The sequence below is a fragment of the Schistocerca cancellata genome, chromosome 6 (genome assembly GCF_023864275.1).
Source record: "Schistocerca cancellata isolate TAMUIC-IGC-003103 chromosome 6, iqSchCanc2.1, whole genome shotgun sequence".
In the NCBI taxonomy this organism is placed as follows: domain Eukaryota; kingdom Metazoa; phylum Arthropoda; class Insecta; order Orthoptera; family Acrididae; genus Schistocerca; species Schistocerca cancellata.
Genome location: NC_064631.1, coordinates 360,910,320 through 360,927,777, shown reverse-complemented (window position 1 = coordinate 360,927,777; position 17,458 = coordinate 360,910,320). Strand labels below are relative to the sequence as shown.

The following is a 17,458-nucleotide window of genomic DNA, read 5'->3' as shown; positions in this document are numbered from 1 at the left end:
ATATCAACATCATCTACCATACTTCCATTATGACACACCACGACACTGTATCTTCTGAAATTTTTCCTGTCTCCCTTTCGACCACCTTCCATACTGTTTTTAATTTATCATTTGAACTGTCGGTTTCAGATTTAACAAACATGCTCTTTGATTTTTTTAAATTACATTCTTTAGGATACGACACTATAATTTGCGGTGCTCCGTATCCTGAGGTTTGTTAGAATTTCTGAGTGAAAAACAAAGCATTCTCTTTGTTTTACAGTCTGTTTTGATTCCCTTAGTAAACCATTGTCTCCTGTAATCACTTAGGCTGGGATTGTTTCTTTTAGGAAATACAGCTTCAAAAAGGATAATAAATTCATTCAGGAATAGGTTAAATTTGTTGTTGACATTTTTAGCCTTATATGCTGTGCCCCATTGTAGCAGATGCAAATGTCTGCTGAAGGTTTCCAGATTCTCACTGTTGATTAGTCTAAAAGATTTATTAATAAAAACTATTGTTGTTAGCAGGACATAGATGTTGAATTTTCAACAGCTGCCCACCATGGCCAGGAAGGCCATTTCAGATTTTTGTAACACATATGTTATCAGTTTTGTTACTGGCTACAAAAATCTTGTCAATCAGACCTGTGCAGTCCTTTGTCACTCTTTTGGAAAAGTCAACAACAATCCTCATTTTAAAAGAGCTCACTACATTCTCAAAATCTGCTCTATCATTATTAAAAGTACAAAAATTTACATTGAAGTCATGAAGCATGATTATTTCCTTGGTTTTTGAGAACACGTGAGTTATAAGTGATTCTACTTGCTTGATGAATATACTAAGTTTTCCTGAAGGAGCTCTGTAAACAGTAATGACATAAATAGCCAGGGTATTAACATAGAGTTAAATGCAGCAAGCCTCAAAGGGTTGACCAACACAATACTTTTTTCAATATTATTTTTAACACACATTATTACTCTACCTTTATTGATTGTATTCCTAGTGTAATAAGCTGCTAATCTGTACTTGTATCGTTATATAATTTCAGTCCTTTCCTTCAAATGGTGTTCAGCAAAACATAATATATGGGCATTGTCTATTGCATCATGGTAATTAATGCAGACAGACAACTGGTTCAGTTTGTTTCTTAGGCCCATTACATTTTGGTGAAAAATACAAAGTTTTCCGTGTCCTAAACTCTTTGTTCTGATGCCACTGTATTGTTGTAAATTGCAATTAGAGATTATAGGACGTGTTCCTGCAGGTTTCTGACTTAAGTTAGTCCTGCAATTGAGGCTAGGTACCAATAATCCTGTAGTGCTATGCGTCTCCTGGTTCTTGTGCTTCTTCCGCATACCTCTGTTACTACTGATTATGGTGAAGACACATCGGGTGGTGCTTGCAGTGCTGAAGATTGTGGAGTGTCTAATACTGCTGAAAGGTCTTGAGCCATTGATGGAAAGTCATCAGCAGATGAAGTTTCTGACACTGCTGCTGATGAATACAAGGGGACAGAAGTTGTAGATAAGGAGATTATCTAGTGATAATACTTCTGGTTATGTCAGTGTTTGTATCAGGACCTTAAAATCTTTGTGCTTGCTTGAAAGGGCAATCACAAAGTAATCTTTGTAACCAGTCAGTGTCTAAGAACACACTTTCTGAGAGAGAGAATATGCTATCATGGTATTATATATCAGAATTGAGATACAGCAATTCATCTTCGCTTACAGGCTCATCTGACTCCATCCAGCTATATAAAAAATTCTTGAGAATTTCGGGTTCAATATGATGCTATCTTATTTTTCAGAGCAGGACTATTGTATCTCCTAGTCTGATATTTCATATAGAAAATCATTAAATGCCTCACATGTGAAGTTCTGGCAGAGATAAGCCTCAAAAAATATTTGTTTGTATTCACTATTGCCTTTGATTATGTGGACTATAAAATTTTGCTCAGAAAAAGAAAATGTTAATAGTATTAATCATATTCCATTATATAGATGGAGTATTACCTGCTGAAAATAAAGCATGGTCAATATTAACAAACTGCACCATGGGAGAAAACTAAACACATTCAATTCTTCAAAAGGCTATGCCTTGTTGATGCAACCACTCATAAAAGGGAAACAGGAGAATATAAAATATAGAGTCCCACAAAGACTGAAGTACCTATCAGTGTGTTGACTAGAAGACATTGCTTGTACAGCAGTGTATGCAGGAAAGCCTGTGAGAAGTTTGAAAGTAGGAGAGAGGGAATGGGACAATTTAAACTAAGAGAGTGTGTGTTAAGCTGTGACTGGACTGCTAAGTTGGTAAGAAACTTGTCTGCAAAAACTAAGGTTCAGAATTTGAGTCTCAGTCTGGTACACTGTTTTAACCCTTCAAACTGGTAGTTTCCATGTTCATGCTTAGTCTACTGCTGGTACTTGTGACTGACTGGTATAGGAATGCAACATTTTATTCGATTAGCACTGGTTCAGGAATTATTTGCCAACAATTAGGGAATTTTTAGAAATTGTTCATAACAGACCTTTATTACGTTTAAAACATAAATGATCAGTAAAAATTATCTTTCAGTGTAATATACCTTGAGAAAATCTTGAAACAAAGTCCTGCTCTGTCCATGAGTTGCCAGGATTTCTGTTATGATACACAGCCTCAATTTTACATGTGCATCTTCTTCTGCCTTTTCAAATGCATTGTGCACTGAAATATTTAGTAGCCTTTCACAAATTTTCACATACTGCTTTACACTGTTTTTTCTTTCCATGAGAATAGTTTTTGGTTACTGATTTGTCTGACTCATTTTTGGATATGATAAACATAATTAAAAATGTGAAATTCAATGCAAGAAGAGTTGTATAAACAACAAAATATTAGTAATTAAAAAATGCATCCAGGAAGCATACATAAATAAAACATTGTAACTAAAATAGTACAAAAACTGATGCAATACAACATAATGTACATAAATAGGAAAAAGCCTTAATATTAACTGAGTAAAGCATAAATCAAAAATTACTTGAGGCTGCTCGTTAGCCATGTATCTTTACTTGCCTAATCAAGGCAACACATATCGATGAGTCAAAATGTTAGGACCACAGCCCACCAAGAGTTTAAATGTTGTTTGGCAGCATTGCAGGCATGCGATTTAGTAATGAAAGTATACAAACAGAGCAGAGACAAATGGGAAATCATTCTAGCAAATGGGGAAATACACTGACATAAGTGACGTTGACAAAGAGCAGATTGTTATGGCCCAGCACCTTGGAACAGGGGTCTGGGAAAAGGTGAAACTAGTTTCTTTTCGCTTTATGTTGTCTTGAGGATCAAGGGAAAGTGGTTAAGGACAGGTAGGTGATGTAGTAGTAGATGTCCATGCCTTATCACAGAACATTGAGATCAGAGGCTTCCCATTCCATAAAGTAGGAAGAGTGGCAATCTGTGGCAGATCTGACTAGAGAGTATAGTGCTGCTGCCAGCATAAGTGCTTCAGAGCACACCATTCAGTGCACTTGTTAAATATGGTGGTCCACAGCATAAAATCCCTATGTTCTCCTAATGACATTATCAGTAATTATTGCAATGGGTACAGGATGGTGAATCAATGCAAATGTGTTGAATGCACAAATGTATCACATTTCTTGTTACATAAGATCAGTGGTTGTGCCTAGATACACTGTTGTCAAGGCAAATGACTGCCCAATTCACCTAGGCTTTCATGGGACCCGTGACAGGAACCGAAGGCACACTGACAGTTGTGAACTGCATAAACATTATTGCAGACCACTTGCATCCCTTGACAATTGATGTCTTTCCTGATGGCAGTGGCATCTTTCAGAACACTAACTATCCATGTCACAATGCCAGTTTGAGGAGCTTGATAGTGAACGTATGAGGTTGTCATGGCCATGAAATTCGCTTGATCTGAACCCAACATGACACATCTAGTATGGTGTTAGTAGGCACCACCTCTGTGCACAAAAACTGTTTGTCTGTAATTTAAACTGATTGCCTGATTTTGCACGTAGATGTATGGTGGCATATACTTCCAGAAACTTTCCGAAGTTTTTTTGAATCCACGCCATGCAGAACTGCTGCTGTATTGCATTCTTTGTCGACCAATGCACTATTAAGCTCGTTTTGCCCATTCAGTGTATATGTTGGAGTACAGACCAAATTTTCTAAAGAGCTTAATAAATGAGCCAAATGCCAGAGTTCATTCATTTATTTGATTCATTGATGGAGTTAATAGAATGTCAGATAAATCTATTAAAAAGTTTGCCTGCAAAAAATACGTGTAACCCATTGCTTTCGGTCTATTATTCAAAACAGGCTGGAAAGATGCTTCAAAATCAGGTTCAAAGAAATGAAATGGCTGTTCATATGATCATTTGTTCAAGGTGAAAAATCTGTTGAAATGCTTATCAAAAGGTACTGGCAGTTGATGCAACTAAAGTGTTTTGGATTATGTGAATGACTACACTAAAAGTCTGAGATTCTGTATCACAGGATATTCAAAACATATGTTATTCCCCATTGTTTTATCTGTTATTTAGGTATCAAAACACTAAAATTTGAGAGATTGAGGCAAATTAATAATTTTAAAAGCAACCTTTTTTCTCTTAGTACATCTGAAGAATCAGAAGCAGGAAGAATAATAAATGCCAGTTTTATCAGGTAGACTGTGGTATATATCACACTTTTTCTAGTGGAGTATGCTTGTATACTCATAAGCCAGTGGAAAAATGGAAACAGAGCTACAGCCAAAAGGGAATAGCACAGGCAGATGGGGGAGAGGGGGGGGGGCACATTATGATGATGATGGCTTAAAATCAATCTCCTTAAACTGTTTCAAAAATGCTGTATTTTTAAAATTCTGTTTCAAAAATCTGGAGTACTCCACTTCACTTTTCTTCACTAGTCCATAAAGCCCATTGACTCCTTCACAGTATATATCAGCCCAATCCTACCCCACTCCAAAACTTTGACCTCTGCAAATTTCTGCCCCTGCTTTATCTTCCTTACCAACTGGTATTCAGAGGAGTTGAGCTCCAATTCTCATGTGACTATCTTGATCAAGATTATCATGGTCCTCTGAAGTCATGTTATGGTAATACAGAAGTGGTGTCTTCGGAAAGACCACAACCAATTTCCTGCTCCTTCTGGTTCACCAGTGCTAATTACAATGAAGTCAGCAGTGGCATATGAAACTGTGAAGCTTCAATTTAGGTCACCAATTTATGGAATACTAGCAACCCACCTCAGCTTTGCACATGTAACACTATGTATCTATGGCCAGATGACTTGTCCATTGTAGAGGTAATAATGATGTACAGAATCATTCCTCATGTCTCAGTCTATCTGCTAATGGAAACCATGTCAAAATCTCTACAATAGGGACCAGACTTCATATACATGGCACGGGACTTCAGTTCATCGTAGTTCAGTCAGTTTACACATAATGTGATGAAATTAATACATTACAAGCAACGTAAGTTTTCTGTGTGACTCATGGCTGTATGTGTGTGTATGTGTTATTGTATACATCTTTTAATTTGTAGTGTATCATATATCTGAGGCTGGCTGAGTGATCATGTCTGAAGGCCACAAAGGAAAAAAATGAAAATGAAAAGAAAAAAACCACACTTGATCTAGACACATAGCCCATGACAGCATTCCTCTTGTAAGCTTTAGTGCACAATGATTCATTTCTGAGACTCATTGTCACAATTCCTTCTTAGTGGCTGACTTTTTCACCATGCCCTGCTGCTAAATGTCAAGTTTTTTCGCTGTGCAATTGTACACGATGAATTGCTTGCAGCATTTCGAAGTTACGGTACTGCATGTTGTTTGAAGGATGTGCAGTGAATTATGAGAGTGAATTGTGATTGCTAATTGCCTACCCCCATGAACCATGGACCTTGCCGTTGGTGGGGAGGCTTGCGTGCCTCAGTGATACAGATGGCCGTACCGTAGGTACAACCACAACGGAGGGGTATCTGTTGAGAGGCCAGACAAACATGTGGTTCCTGAAGAGGAGCAGCAGCCTTTTCAGTAGTTGCAGGGGCAACAGTCTGGATGATTGACTGATCTGGCCTTGTAACACTAACCAAAACGGCCTTGATGTGCTGGTACTGTGAACGGCTGAAAGCAAGGGGAAACTACAGCCATAATTTTTCCCGAGGGCATGCAGAATACACTAAGCAGATTCAGAAGGATGTAGATTGCAGTAAGTACTGGGAGATGAAGAAGCTTGTACAGGATAGAGTAGCATGGAGAGCTCCATCAAACCAGTCTCAGGACTGAAGACAACAACAACAACAACAACAACAATGTAAATTGACACTGACATTATGAAATTTTTCCAAAATGCATCCCCAACTATCCATAGAAGTCTTTCAAAATCATCTGCTTTCATCTACAAGGAATTTCTGAATCCCATTTCATCCTATGAATTTAAGGTGTCAAGATCGGGCCAATGTCTATTTCCTTCTTCAAGAAGCTCACAAATCCCACAATGTTTATAAGCCTGTAGTTGTGAAGATTCATTTACCAGTCTTATGTACAATTTCAAAGTATCCAAAGATATACTATGTGAACAATTAAGTCACATCCACACTGACTGTACTGCACCATGCCAAACATGAACCACCTATTGTCAGTACATCAAAGCAGCTGCAGCATTCATGAGTGCTGTTTGGCTGTGGCTACATCAAGGCACATGGAGCTGTACTTCCAAGTTTGACCATTCACCACTAGATGGCCATAGCAAAAGTTTTACAGCAGTGGTGAGCTTTATTCATCAGAGTTCAGCAAATTTCCACGAAGTATTTGTAAATCATATACATGTACTTTCCTCATGAATCAATCTAGCAGTAAAAACTAAATTAGAATTCCTTCATTAGTTTCTGAGATTAGCCCAGATCTATAGCCAGAAGTGAGCAGGCAATTTCAATTTATATATACAGAGAATGTGTATCAGCATACAAAACCTTCCTTGTAAATCAGTCTACCTTTTAGTAAAAACAAGATCAAAATCCCTACAGCTGTTTCTGAGATTAGCCTCCATATACAGACAGATGCGAGCAAGTGACTTCAATTTATATAGATAGAGAAGGAGATATGTATCAGAGGCTGGAAGAGCTGGCAGAGATAAAAGAAAAAAATAAGCATGATGTACATCCAGAATGAGATTTTCACTCTGCAGCGGAGTGTGCGCTGATATGAAACTTCCTGGCAGATTAAAACTGTGTGCCCGACCGAGACTCGAACTCGGGAGTACCGGGCGTGAGTCGTGCTTCGGTAGCTCAGTTGGTAGAGCACTTGCCCGCGAAAGGCAAAGGTCCCGAGTTCGAGTCTCGGTCGGGCACACAGTTTTAATCTGCCAGGAAGTTTCATGATGTACATGTTTATCTCATGTTACACCATTCCACTTATGAAGCTTAGTACACACTGTGATGCACTGTTGAAACTCATTGTCACAATTCTTTGTCAAGGACTCTTTATGGCAAACGTTTTCACTGTGCCATGCAAAAAACCATATCTACACCTAGGTTTGATTCAAGGAAGGCAGAAAGCTGAATGTTGAGTCATCTGCTGTTGCCAGAAGAATGTACTGTATGTAAATGAAGCAAAGTTTGTAAAGTTGCTGAAATGTTTTTGCTTATAGCAGAAAAAACAAAAATCACATATTTTGGATTCACATATTGTTTTCGCTATGCAACTGCTCTAAAATGATTGCAGGAAAACTATTAGTTAAAAATATTTTGTTCTTTCAAACTGTAAATCTCGTATCATAGCCTGATGATGAGGTGATTACCTTTTTGTTATTGGTTATTTTTATTATGATACTTCAAAGTTGAGCCCGCATCTCGTGGTCGTGCGGTAGCGTTCTCGCTTCCCACGCCCGGGTTCCCGGGTTCGATTCCCGGCGGGGTCAGGGATTTTCTCTGCCTCGTGATGGCTGGGTGTTGTGTGCTGTCCTTAGGTTAGTTAGGTTTAAGTAGTTCTAAGTTCTAGGGGACTTATGACCACAGCAGTTGAGTCCCATAGTGCTCAGAGCCATTTGAACCATTTTTGAACTTCAAAGTTGAGTAACTTACCGCCCACTGTTACAAAGAATTTGCAGTGCATTAAGAGAGTGCAAGTTGTTATTGCTAATTTGACAGAAGTAGAAATTGGCAGTCTGAAATAGTCATCTTATTTTGAAATGCATATCTCCATATCACTGAGAGGTAAATGCTAGGTTAAAAGACAGAGTAAAAAAAGGGACCCAGCTGGGATTTGATCCAGTCACCACTAGACCACAACACCAGATGAAAATTTGGCCATGCCTGCTGCTCTCTCAATGCAGTGCTTCTCTCTCAAGTTATGGTGGTTGTCGACATGGTAGCAATGGTGTCATTTTAACAACTTCACTTTAATCCATCATAATTCAGACAAATTGTGTGAAATATTTATACATTATACACATAAATGTTTCTCATGAGTCAACATATCTATTAGTCAAAACAGGATTGGAATCCCTGTGACAGTTCCTCCAATTAGCCTGCATCATATAAGGATGAACATGAGCAAGTGACTTCAATTTATATATCTGAGAAGAAGATATATGTTCCAGTCACAGCCAAGCAAGAAAAGAATGTGCTCTTAAAACTTTTGATGTTAATAGCACGAGGTCATCATGGGATTAGGAGTGCAAAGGTAAGGGTAAAGAGAGCTTGCAAATTTACATATCTGGGAGTAGACATTTGACAGGCAGGATATAGTTGTGCTTTAAGGAACCACCACAGAATCATTAGAAATGACAATCAGAGTGATGAATGGCAGCATAGTATTTGTATGGGATATTGTATTATAATCAATATGAGTAATGACGCTAGCAACTTCTAGAGACCCAGAGACCATCACTACTGCTACGCAACACAGGAAAAATAGCATCTTATCTTGCAACTTTGAACTGCTTTGACAGTAGCACAAGTTGAATTAGCATGACTGTGAGCTGCAGGTTGCAGTAGTAATGTCAATGATAGACCGTAAGTGTGGATAACAGTAAAATCTTTTAAATCAGTGAAGTGTTCCAGGGGACTGAGAAGTCTGAGAGTTACAGGTTACTATTACTAATAGCTTCCATGATTTGGATACTGTGGACAAAAACATCCAGACACTCAAAAATTTAGAAGCAGTCTGACAAGTACAGGACTCGAAGTGTAAGTTAAGGCTAGGAACCAAAGTCTTAAGATTGTCTTATTGTGTAGCCAGAATCACTGGAGGGGAATGACAGAACTGTTACAAAACTCTCTAGGAAATGATTACCAGGTAACTAATATTTTTAAACCAAGTGGAGGGCTTAGTAGTGTCACCCGTGATTTAGGTCTTTGGGGAAGGTCCTTCGAAAAAAAGATCATGCAACAATTGTAGGGGGTGCAGGAAACAGGCTAACCAAAGCAGTGGGTAAATTTACCCCTAAGACAGAATTGCACGACAAATACAGTACACTTGAAACAGATACTTGCAAAACAAACTATTGTTGCCTGGACAAAACCATAGATATTAAAGGAAACATATTTGGTGCCTTCAGTTACAACTTTTGAAGGCTCATTGATATAAAAGTTCGACTCTCATAATCTTCACAGAAGAATGAAAGGACAAATGTAAAGTCAGCATATACGTAGCGAATATCAGAGCTTGATGAGGAAATTACTGAAACTGAACATATCCAACTTAATGGCCGTGAGCTAATATTGGACTACTATAGTACCAGTAAAAGAAAAGATGAGTGGTTGTACATGCAAAAAAAATTGTGTGAAGTCCCACACCCTTCTGGTCAATGAATATTGTGTTGAAAACTCTTGGAATGCTGTGCCACAGTACTGGCTCATGAAACACACATGCTTGTAGATCAGACAGTTGGAAGGCCACCAGCATGAAATATCTTAACCTTCATAAAGGAATTAGAAGTAATTTTAATGACATAAGCAGATCAAACTGAGAAATCATTGTTTGTTGAATCTTTAATGTCAATTTTCTATCAGACAGTACTCATTGAGGGCACTTCAAATTGGTTAAATTTAGTTTTGTATTATTTACCACAATAAAATTCACTACAAGGACTGAAAGACATAGTACAACAGTCTTTGACAATTTGTTTCTCCCCTGACAATTTTCAGTAATTCAAATGTCAAATCGTAGTCAATGATGGTCAAAAGTTAACAATAAAAATTAATGACCTTCTAGCCCCAGGTCATAGTAGAAAAGTGTTGTGTCCCAAAAGTGTGCCTAAATAATAATGCCACCACAGAATTTAGAGAGAAATAACGAGAATAATGCTGGCAAGAAATTTATAAAGCAGATAGTGCATATGGAAAAATTATCTCTTTCTTAGACATGTTTCTAGAGAACTGTCTTGTGTTCCCCTAAAACAAACAAGGGTAAAACTGAATAGAAGCAATTATAAGGGATGCGCAACTTCTAGTATTATAGTATCTAATCCTAGGATGAGCAAGTTTTGTTTAATTCAGAGAACCTTATTGTTCTAAAATCCTCCAATCTGTTATTGAAGAAAGGTGAAATACATGTAATACGGTCAAAAATTAAAACACTACAAGTAAGACAAAAACCTACCAGAAGACTACTGAAAAAGAAACAACCTATAATAGCAGTACAAATGAAATTGAGCACTCACAGTATAGCTCTTGCAGAAATGGTGACACATTTAAAAATAATGGAAATTCCTGGGTGGAAGAATATGTAAAATAATGGAAAGGCAAAAATTGATTGTAGATGGGTAAAGAAAAGTTAAAGAGTATGGGATGGAAGAGAGCCAAATTGACAATGTGCAACAATAATAGAGATTCCTGAATGGAAGAATAAATAAAATAGGAGAAAGGCAAAAGGCCTTTCCCTTACTTTATGTATTGATACATTTAAAACACTGTCAAACAAATTCAGTGGCAGCAAACATTAAACCCATTAATAAATAGAATACAACTGCACTAAATTTATTTACACAGACACTACATGAACTATCAACATATATTATTTTCAAAAAACATAACCTTCAAGGAGATTACAGTATTCATAAGGTCACTAAAATGTAGTAATTCTGCTTCATATGACTGTGTTTGTAGTACAATATTAAAATATTGTGCTGGCTTGATAAGACCACACTTGCTCTTTTTGTAATCAATGGGTCAAAGAATATATCCCAAAAGATTTCAACATGCCATAGCAATAATTACCTATAAATAGAACACCTCTAATTACAAACCTTTGCATTCCTTCAAGTCTCTCAGTCTATTCAAAAGATTTTGAGAAAGTGACCTATATAGCATGCTGTATATGGATTAATTAATCTGAGAAGACTTTGTTGATTGCCTCTCGCTTTTTTTTTTTTTTTTTTTTTTTTTTTTTTTTTTTTTTTTTTTTTTTTTTTTTTTGTGTCCTTTCTATAGCCTTTGAGTATGTGAATCACAAAATTCTGCTTAGGAAAAAAAATGTTTTATAGTGTCTTGTATGGGTGGAGTCTTACCTTCATAAAAGAAAGTAAAGGATCATGTGAACAGCGTATGTCATAGGTGCGAAACTAACCTCAGGAAGGGGAACATAATGTGTGGGATGCCAAAAGGGTCAGTACTGAACCCACTCTTATTCCTGACTTACAAAAATGTTTTCCAACAACTTAAAAGAGCAATTCAAAAACTACATTTGTTTTCTTGCTGGTGACACAAACATATTAATTATAGTCCCAAACTGAAACTTAGAAGGCATTGCTCATATGGTAGTTGGCTGGGCCTACAAGTGGTTCAAAGATAATGGTTTAAGCCTTAATCTCCAAAAGACTCATATAAGCAATAATGAGCTGTTAATAGCAGAAGTAGACATTTAAGATCACATATAATATGGAATACTATGAGTAAAATTTTTGGGGTGTAATTGCCAACACATTAAAATGGAACCAATACATAGATAAACTAATCTCATTTGCTGAAGTATTGCCTGTAGAAATATCTCTCATTGTACTGACCTAAACATAAAACTCTTGACTCATTAATAATACTTTCAGATCCTCTTATCTCAAGGAAGTCTGGGGCAGTGTATCTAAAGTAAATAAAGTATTTTATCCAGCAGAAGTGAGCAGTAAAGTAGATAAATGTGCTATTAATTTTTGTTATTGTCAGTGAAAATCAGTTTCAGCTCAACTGGATCAGCACAAACACAGTAAAAGACACCATAAGTAATTTTAATGTAGACTTTGCTTCCTTGTGGAGGGTTCAGAGTAGTGTTGTGTACTCTGATGCAAGGTACTCAACAGGCTTCCATCTAACATAAAGCAAAAAACTGGAAATCCCACGTAGTTAAAAACTAGAAACATACCTCATTAGTCACCCCTTCTGCAAATTATTTGTTTATCTTGATCCAAGGACTGAAATGTTCTGTTAGCCAAATGGGAAGTAGCAGTACTCATTGTAAAGTAACATATTATGAACAGGCCACTGGACACTGGATTTATGAATGTAAGTATTTCTTTGAAAAATATCAATGTAATCAAGTACATACAAAAGCTACCAATTGGGGATAAACAGCAGCTGTGTAATGTAACTGGGGAAGCACCAGTTTTTTCCCCAAAGTAGCAGATTTATTTATAACGTTTACTTACATTTAGCTGGCGTAACCACAAATAACATTGAGCAATTCAGTGACAGTTTATTGTTAACAAAGGTGAAAGATTATGTTTCTATGATTTCCTTGTCTTTTGTTAATGCATACCTCTGCTTGAATGAATGAATGAGTGAATGAAGTTTCAAGAGAAGAGTAAGACTTTCACAATCCTACCCATATTTGTCAGGATTGTATCAGCAGTAACTAATAGCTTACTTCTGATGTCATAGCTTTTTGCATACGTTGTTGTTGGATGTGAAATCATAAATTTGGCACATATTACTTGCAAATGTCTCACTACTGAACTGGCATCAAAAAATGTAAATAGTTGTTCTGAAGATACACAGTGCAGTCTGAAGCTACACAAGTGCACACATTGTACATCTGCACATGATAACAACATTTACATCTGCATCCATTCCTCCCTCTCTCTCTCTCTCTCTCACACACACACACACACACACACACACACACATAGAGTGAAAGGACAGTACTCAGAGTAGCTAAAATGTAGAGTAATCAAGTGTCTCCTCTTGTGTTTAGGCAAATGCCCTTGATGAGCTTCGACGGCTGGTGGCATGGCTTCAGGCTCAGGCTGGGAGCCTGTATGAGCTGCCTCCTGGATTCCCTACAACACCCACTGACAACAAACTGCAGAGGCAAGCAGCAGCAGCTGCCGCTGCTGCAGCTGCCGTCTCTACCTCATCAGGCTCACCTGCTCCTAGACCAGCAGTCAGTGGATAGGACCCAATATAAGTGGATCTGAGTGGACTCATACGTGGTGCACAGTACTTTCTTTTTGGATTCAAGGCTCATACAATGGACAATTTGAATTTAGTGTAATGTTGGCAAATAGCAGTGATAGCTGTATGATGAAGTACCATTGTAAGTGGCCACAGGAAATGGTGCTCTCAATAGAATTTTTAAAACTGTGGAAATGGAATACATCTAGGAGGCAATAAAATAGTGGTAGGTATATTTTTATTAGGAAGTGTTCAGTTGATACACTCATATTTTGCTGAAGCCTACGTGGGACATTATTTAAATCTGATAACTTTGTAGGAGTGAAGAATGGGACAGCTATTTTTGTGTTATCACTCTGATGAATCCACAACTGTGCTCAGAAAATTCTGAAAGCAGTATTTTCAATCTATAAGCTGGTAGTGTATTACTATGATAATTTCTAAAATTACTGTCAGGGCACTGGCTGTGACTTTGTCGCACATGTTTTAGATAAGATGTAAATATTTAGTACCTACTCAATTGCAGTATTCTATACAATGTAATGCTCTGCTTAAGTCTTTGTAACTGCCTGGCACTGTCATGAATGTACCTGGTACAGTAAACATTGCAAAAATATAGCCATAATATAAAAAAAACAACCTGTTACTTCTTTTGTAGTTTTAAATTAATTTACTGCTAATTTAATGAACCATACCTTCATTTTCCTGTTTATGCAAAAAATGATGGTCTGATGACAGACTGATTTCTTGGAATGGTGTTGGCTGAAAGTGGATTATGATTGGTGAAAGAGATACTTGTATGATCTAGTGGATAAATAGAACTATCCAATAGTCCATTAAATGTCTAAAAACTAGTAATGGTTCATTAAGTAAGTAATTAGAATAAAGGAAAAAACTGCTGTTTATTCATTGCCTTCACCACTACTAAGACATCTCTAATTAATGAGATTTAGTTCTAAATGCAAAACTTCTCTTCATCCATACAATATAAAATTATACATTCAATTATAATGCAAGTTCAACTGCAGATAAAATTATGAAGTGCTTACATGGGTTCACAATGTTATTTCAGCATTAGAATATGATACCATTCAATCACTGAATTAGTGTTGTGGAAATGCATAATGGATTGCTGTTAATTAACCACTTTTCCCAGAAATATGACTGCTATTGTGTAAGATAAAGAGAGAACAATAGTGACATAACCAATATAAAAAAAACACAGCATCTCATTATTTAATGAACTTGTTATCAAAAACTTTGCAGCACATTTTTATTAGTGGCAGTTGTTTTCTTGGCAAAGTAACAAGCAATTTACTACAGTAGCTCCTCAGTCAGAATCCTGCTGTGCACAGAGCTTTATCTCGTCACAGTAACTACGATGAAAGTAATAGTGGGGATGTATCAATAATTATATTTAAAATGTGATATGAACTAATCAAACAATGGAAAGGCGGCTTGTTAGTCATTAGCTGTCTCATGCATCTCCCCACCACCACCTACTTAGTCTGGTCACAAGCATTTCCTATCCCATCAAATGCAGGGCTACCTGTGAAAGCAGTCATGTGATCTAAAAACTCCACTACGAACAATATGACACTCTAACAATCTGGTGACAGTGTTATGATAGAATGTCCATTTGGACAGAATTAACAGCATTAATTGACATATCCATTTATATAATACTAGTCCTCAGGGCTTTTTCTGCAGACACATCTTCATTACTGCAGTATTTTAATACCTACAATATTACTGGAATTCCAGTACAAACACAAGGAGCAAAACTGAAGAAAGCAATCATTCACATTCTGCTGATTGACAGATGCCACATACCTCATTTTCTAAACACAATTTGGGTGTGCACTTAACTGTTACTGGTACTGTTAGAAGAGTTATAGTAGACATTCAAAAAGCAATCAGATATAATTCTAGCTTTCAAAAGATAAGTCAGTACAAGAAAAGAAGGAAAATAATGTAGGGAAGATTCAGGTAAAAGAACATTTGACACGAAATTCAGAAGTAGGACAAATCAAACATGAACAGTCAACAAGTCAAGTGAAGAACTAAGAAATATTAGTATGCAAATGATAATTTAAAAAATGAACAGTCGTGTAAAAACACAAGAGATTTGGGGGGTGGGGTGGGGGGAGGGGGAGAGGGCAACAGGGGGGGGGGGGGTGGAAAGAGAGATAGAAAGAATAAAATACTAACAGTATAAACATGAAAGATGTACATACATACAATATCATCTAAAATGAGCCTAATGAAGTGAACAAAAATATAAAGATAAGGGAATGAGAATGGGAGATAAAATAAAACTGTCTAGAGAGCTAATGTGGGAGAAAGGAGAATAATCTTATTTCACCATACATTTACATGAGTCATAAATTTGGCAGGATAGTGCACCCAATGTTTCAGCATACATTACTCCTAATAATGCAAAATACACAAAATATTAAATTGTGAAAGGGATAACCATGCTAGCTGTGCAGTTAAGTGTTAAACAAGAAAACAAATTTACACAGTGTGATTCTGAATTTAGCATATTTTTATGGTATGTAACATGATTTTACGTGTGTCATTCTTTTAAGAGTGTGAAAAAAATAAAGTTGGATTTTTTTATTGAAATACAGTTCACTCTGTAACTGTGTGAGTGGCCATACTCTCTCAGCCTAGAGGAGAGCTAGATCACACCTCCACTAGAACTATGGCCTAGGATTGATGGAACTTTACTTTATAAACTGTTATACTTGAAATACATAGATAAATAATGGAATTCTGAATAAGGCTTTTCAGTAACAAATAAGCTCTGTAAATCAACTAGAAAATTTTTTCTACTGGATTCATCCCAGATTTGTTGTTTATGAAGAGGGTTACACAATCCACATTACAGATACAAATTGTGGTAGTAGACAGACTCATTGACTCGACTTTACAACAGCTCTTAAAAGTGAAAAGTTTTTATGGAGAAAACTCAGTAATATTATCAGTTATGTAGAGCTTTACATTCAATGATAACTTCTCGCACTTCATAAATTCATTTTTAGAATACATTGTCAGTTATTTACATTAAAACTATAATAACAAATTCATTAGTTATTTACTGAATTGGCTCTTCCACACTAAAAGGGACTACATTACACTGTAGAGTTTAATATTTACAATACTAAACAGCAATTAAATTATTTAATAAGTTCATAATTTACATGTCTTTGCCAGTGACTGATATTGCAGTAATGTGACAGCAATAAATTTCGAGCACATTTTTCTTTGTGAAAATAAAGTGTTATAAAGTTTTTTTCTTCCTTTTGTTATCAGTTAAATCACATGAAATGAAATTATATGTTGGTTCCAGTAGGGGGCAGCTGTGATTTTACATAGGAACCTCTTGCCATTCATAGAAATTTATTTTGTGATGTGACTGTAAATGCTTTTCAAATAGGCATATGGAATTAGGTCCATATGAAACTGCAGCTGATGTTTTATCACAGTATAATATTTACCAGTTGCTCCTCTCATATGTACTCATCACTCTGTCAATTTCTGTCTGAACTGCATTGTCAAATGAAGTTAAATATTTTTCACTATCTCATAGTTCTACTGTGCAAAGCATTTTCAGGAAAATAAAAATCTGTCCACTTTCCTGCTGCCCAAACTGATACAGCTTACTTTTCTCCTATACAATTTTGTATTAGTGTAGCAACATTTCTTGTCTTATATATATAAATAGATTTTCTCCAGTCATTCACCAGAAAACTTTTAACTGTGTGTGTCCCTAGTGCCATAAACATTAATTTAGCAGACACTCCTGTAAATTACTGGAGCATGAGAATCTCAGACGACAGGTCTCCATTAGCACGTTGTAGCTTAATGTCTTTATTGGCTCCATCTTCATGTAAGTGGTGTAATGTCATGTATACAATCCGTCTCCTCTTCATAAAATCTGTGAACCTTCATTTTAACATATTTAATTTTATTTTGATATATTAGATTGAATTCACATAAACAGCTTTGTAAATCACTCAGTTTGGCTGTCGTATTGGATGAACAATTGTTAATCCAGTGCATG

At 36.4% G+C, this 17,458-nt stretch overlaps 1 protein-coding gene across 1 annotated transcript in view; it reads left to right on the top strand.

Annotated features, from left to right (window-relative positions):
* Window positions 1-14,071, top strand: part of LOC126088326 (class E basic helix-loop-helix protein 22) — a gene marked incomplete at its 5' end in the record, with an annotated part of 85,628 nt that extends 71,557 nt beyond the window's left edge. The window contains one exon of the mRNA XM_049906459.1: window positions 13,190-14,071. Within this exon, the coding sequence (XP_049762416.1) occupies window positions 13,190-13,390 (201 nt within the window). The remainder of the gene's footprint in view (window positions 1-13,189) is intronic.
* Window positions 14,072-17,458: the final 3,387 nt, after the last annotated feature.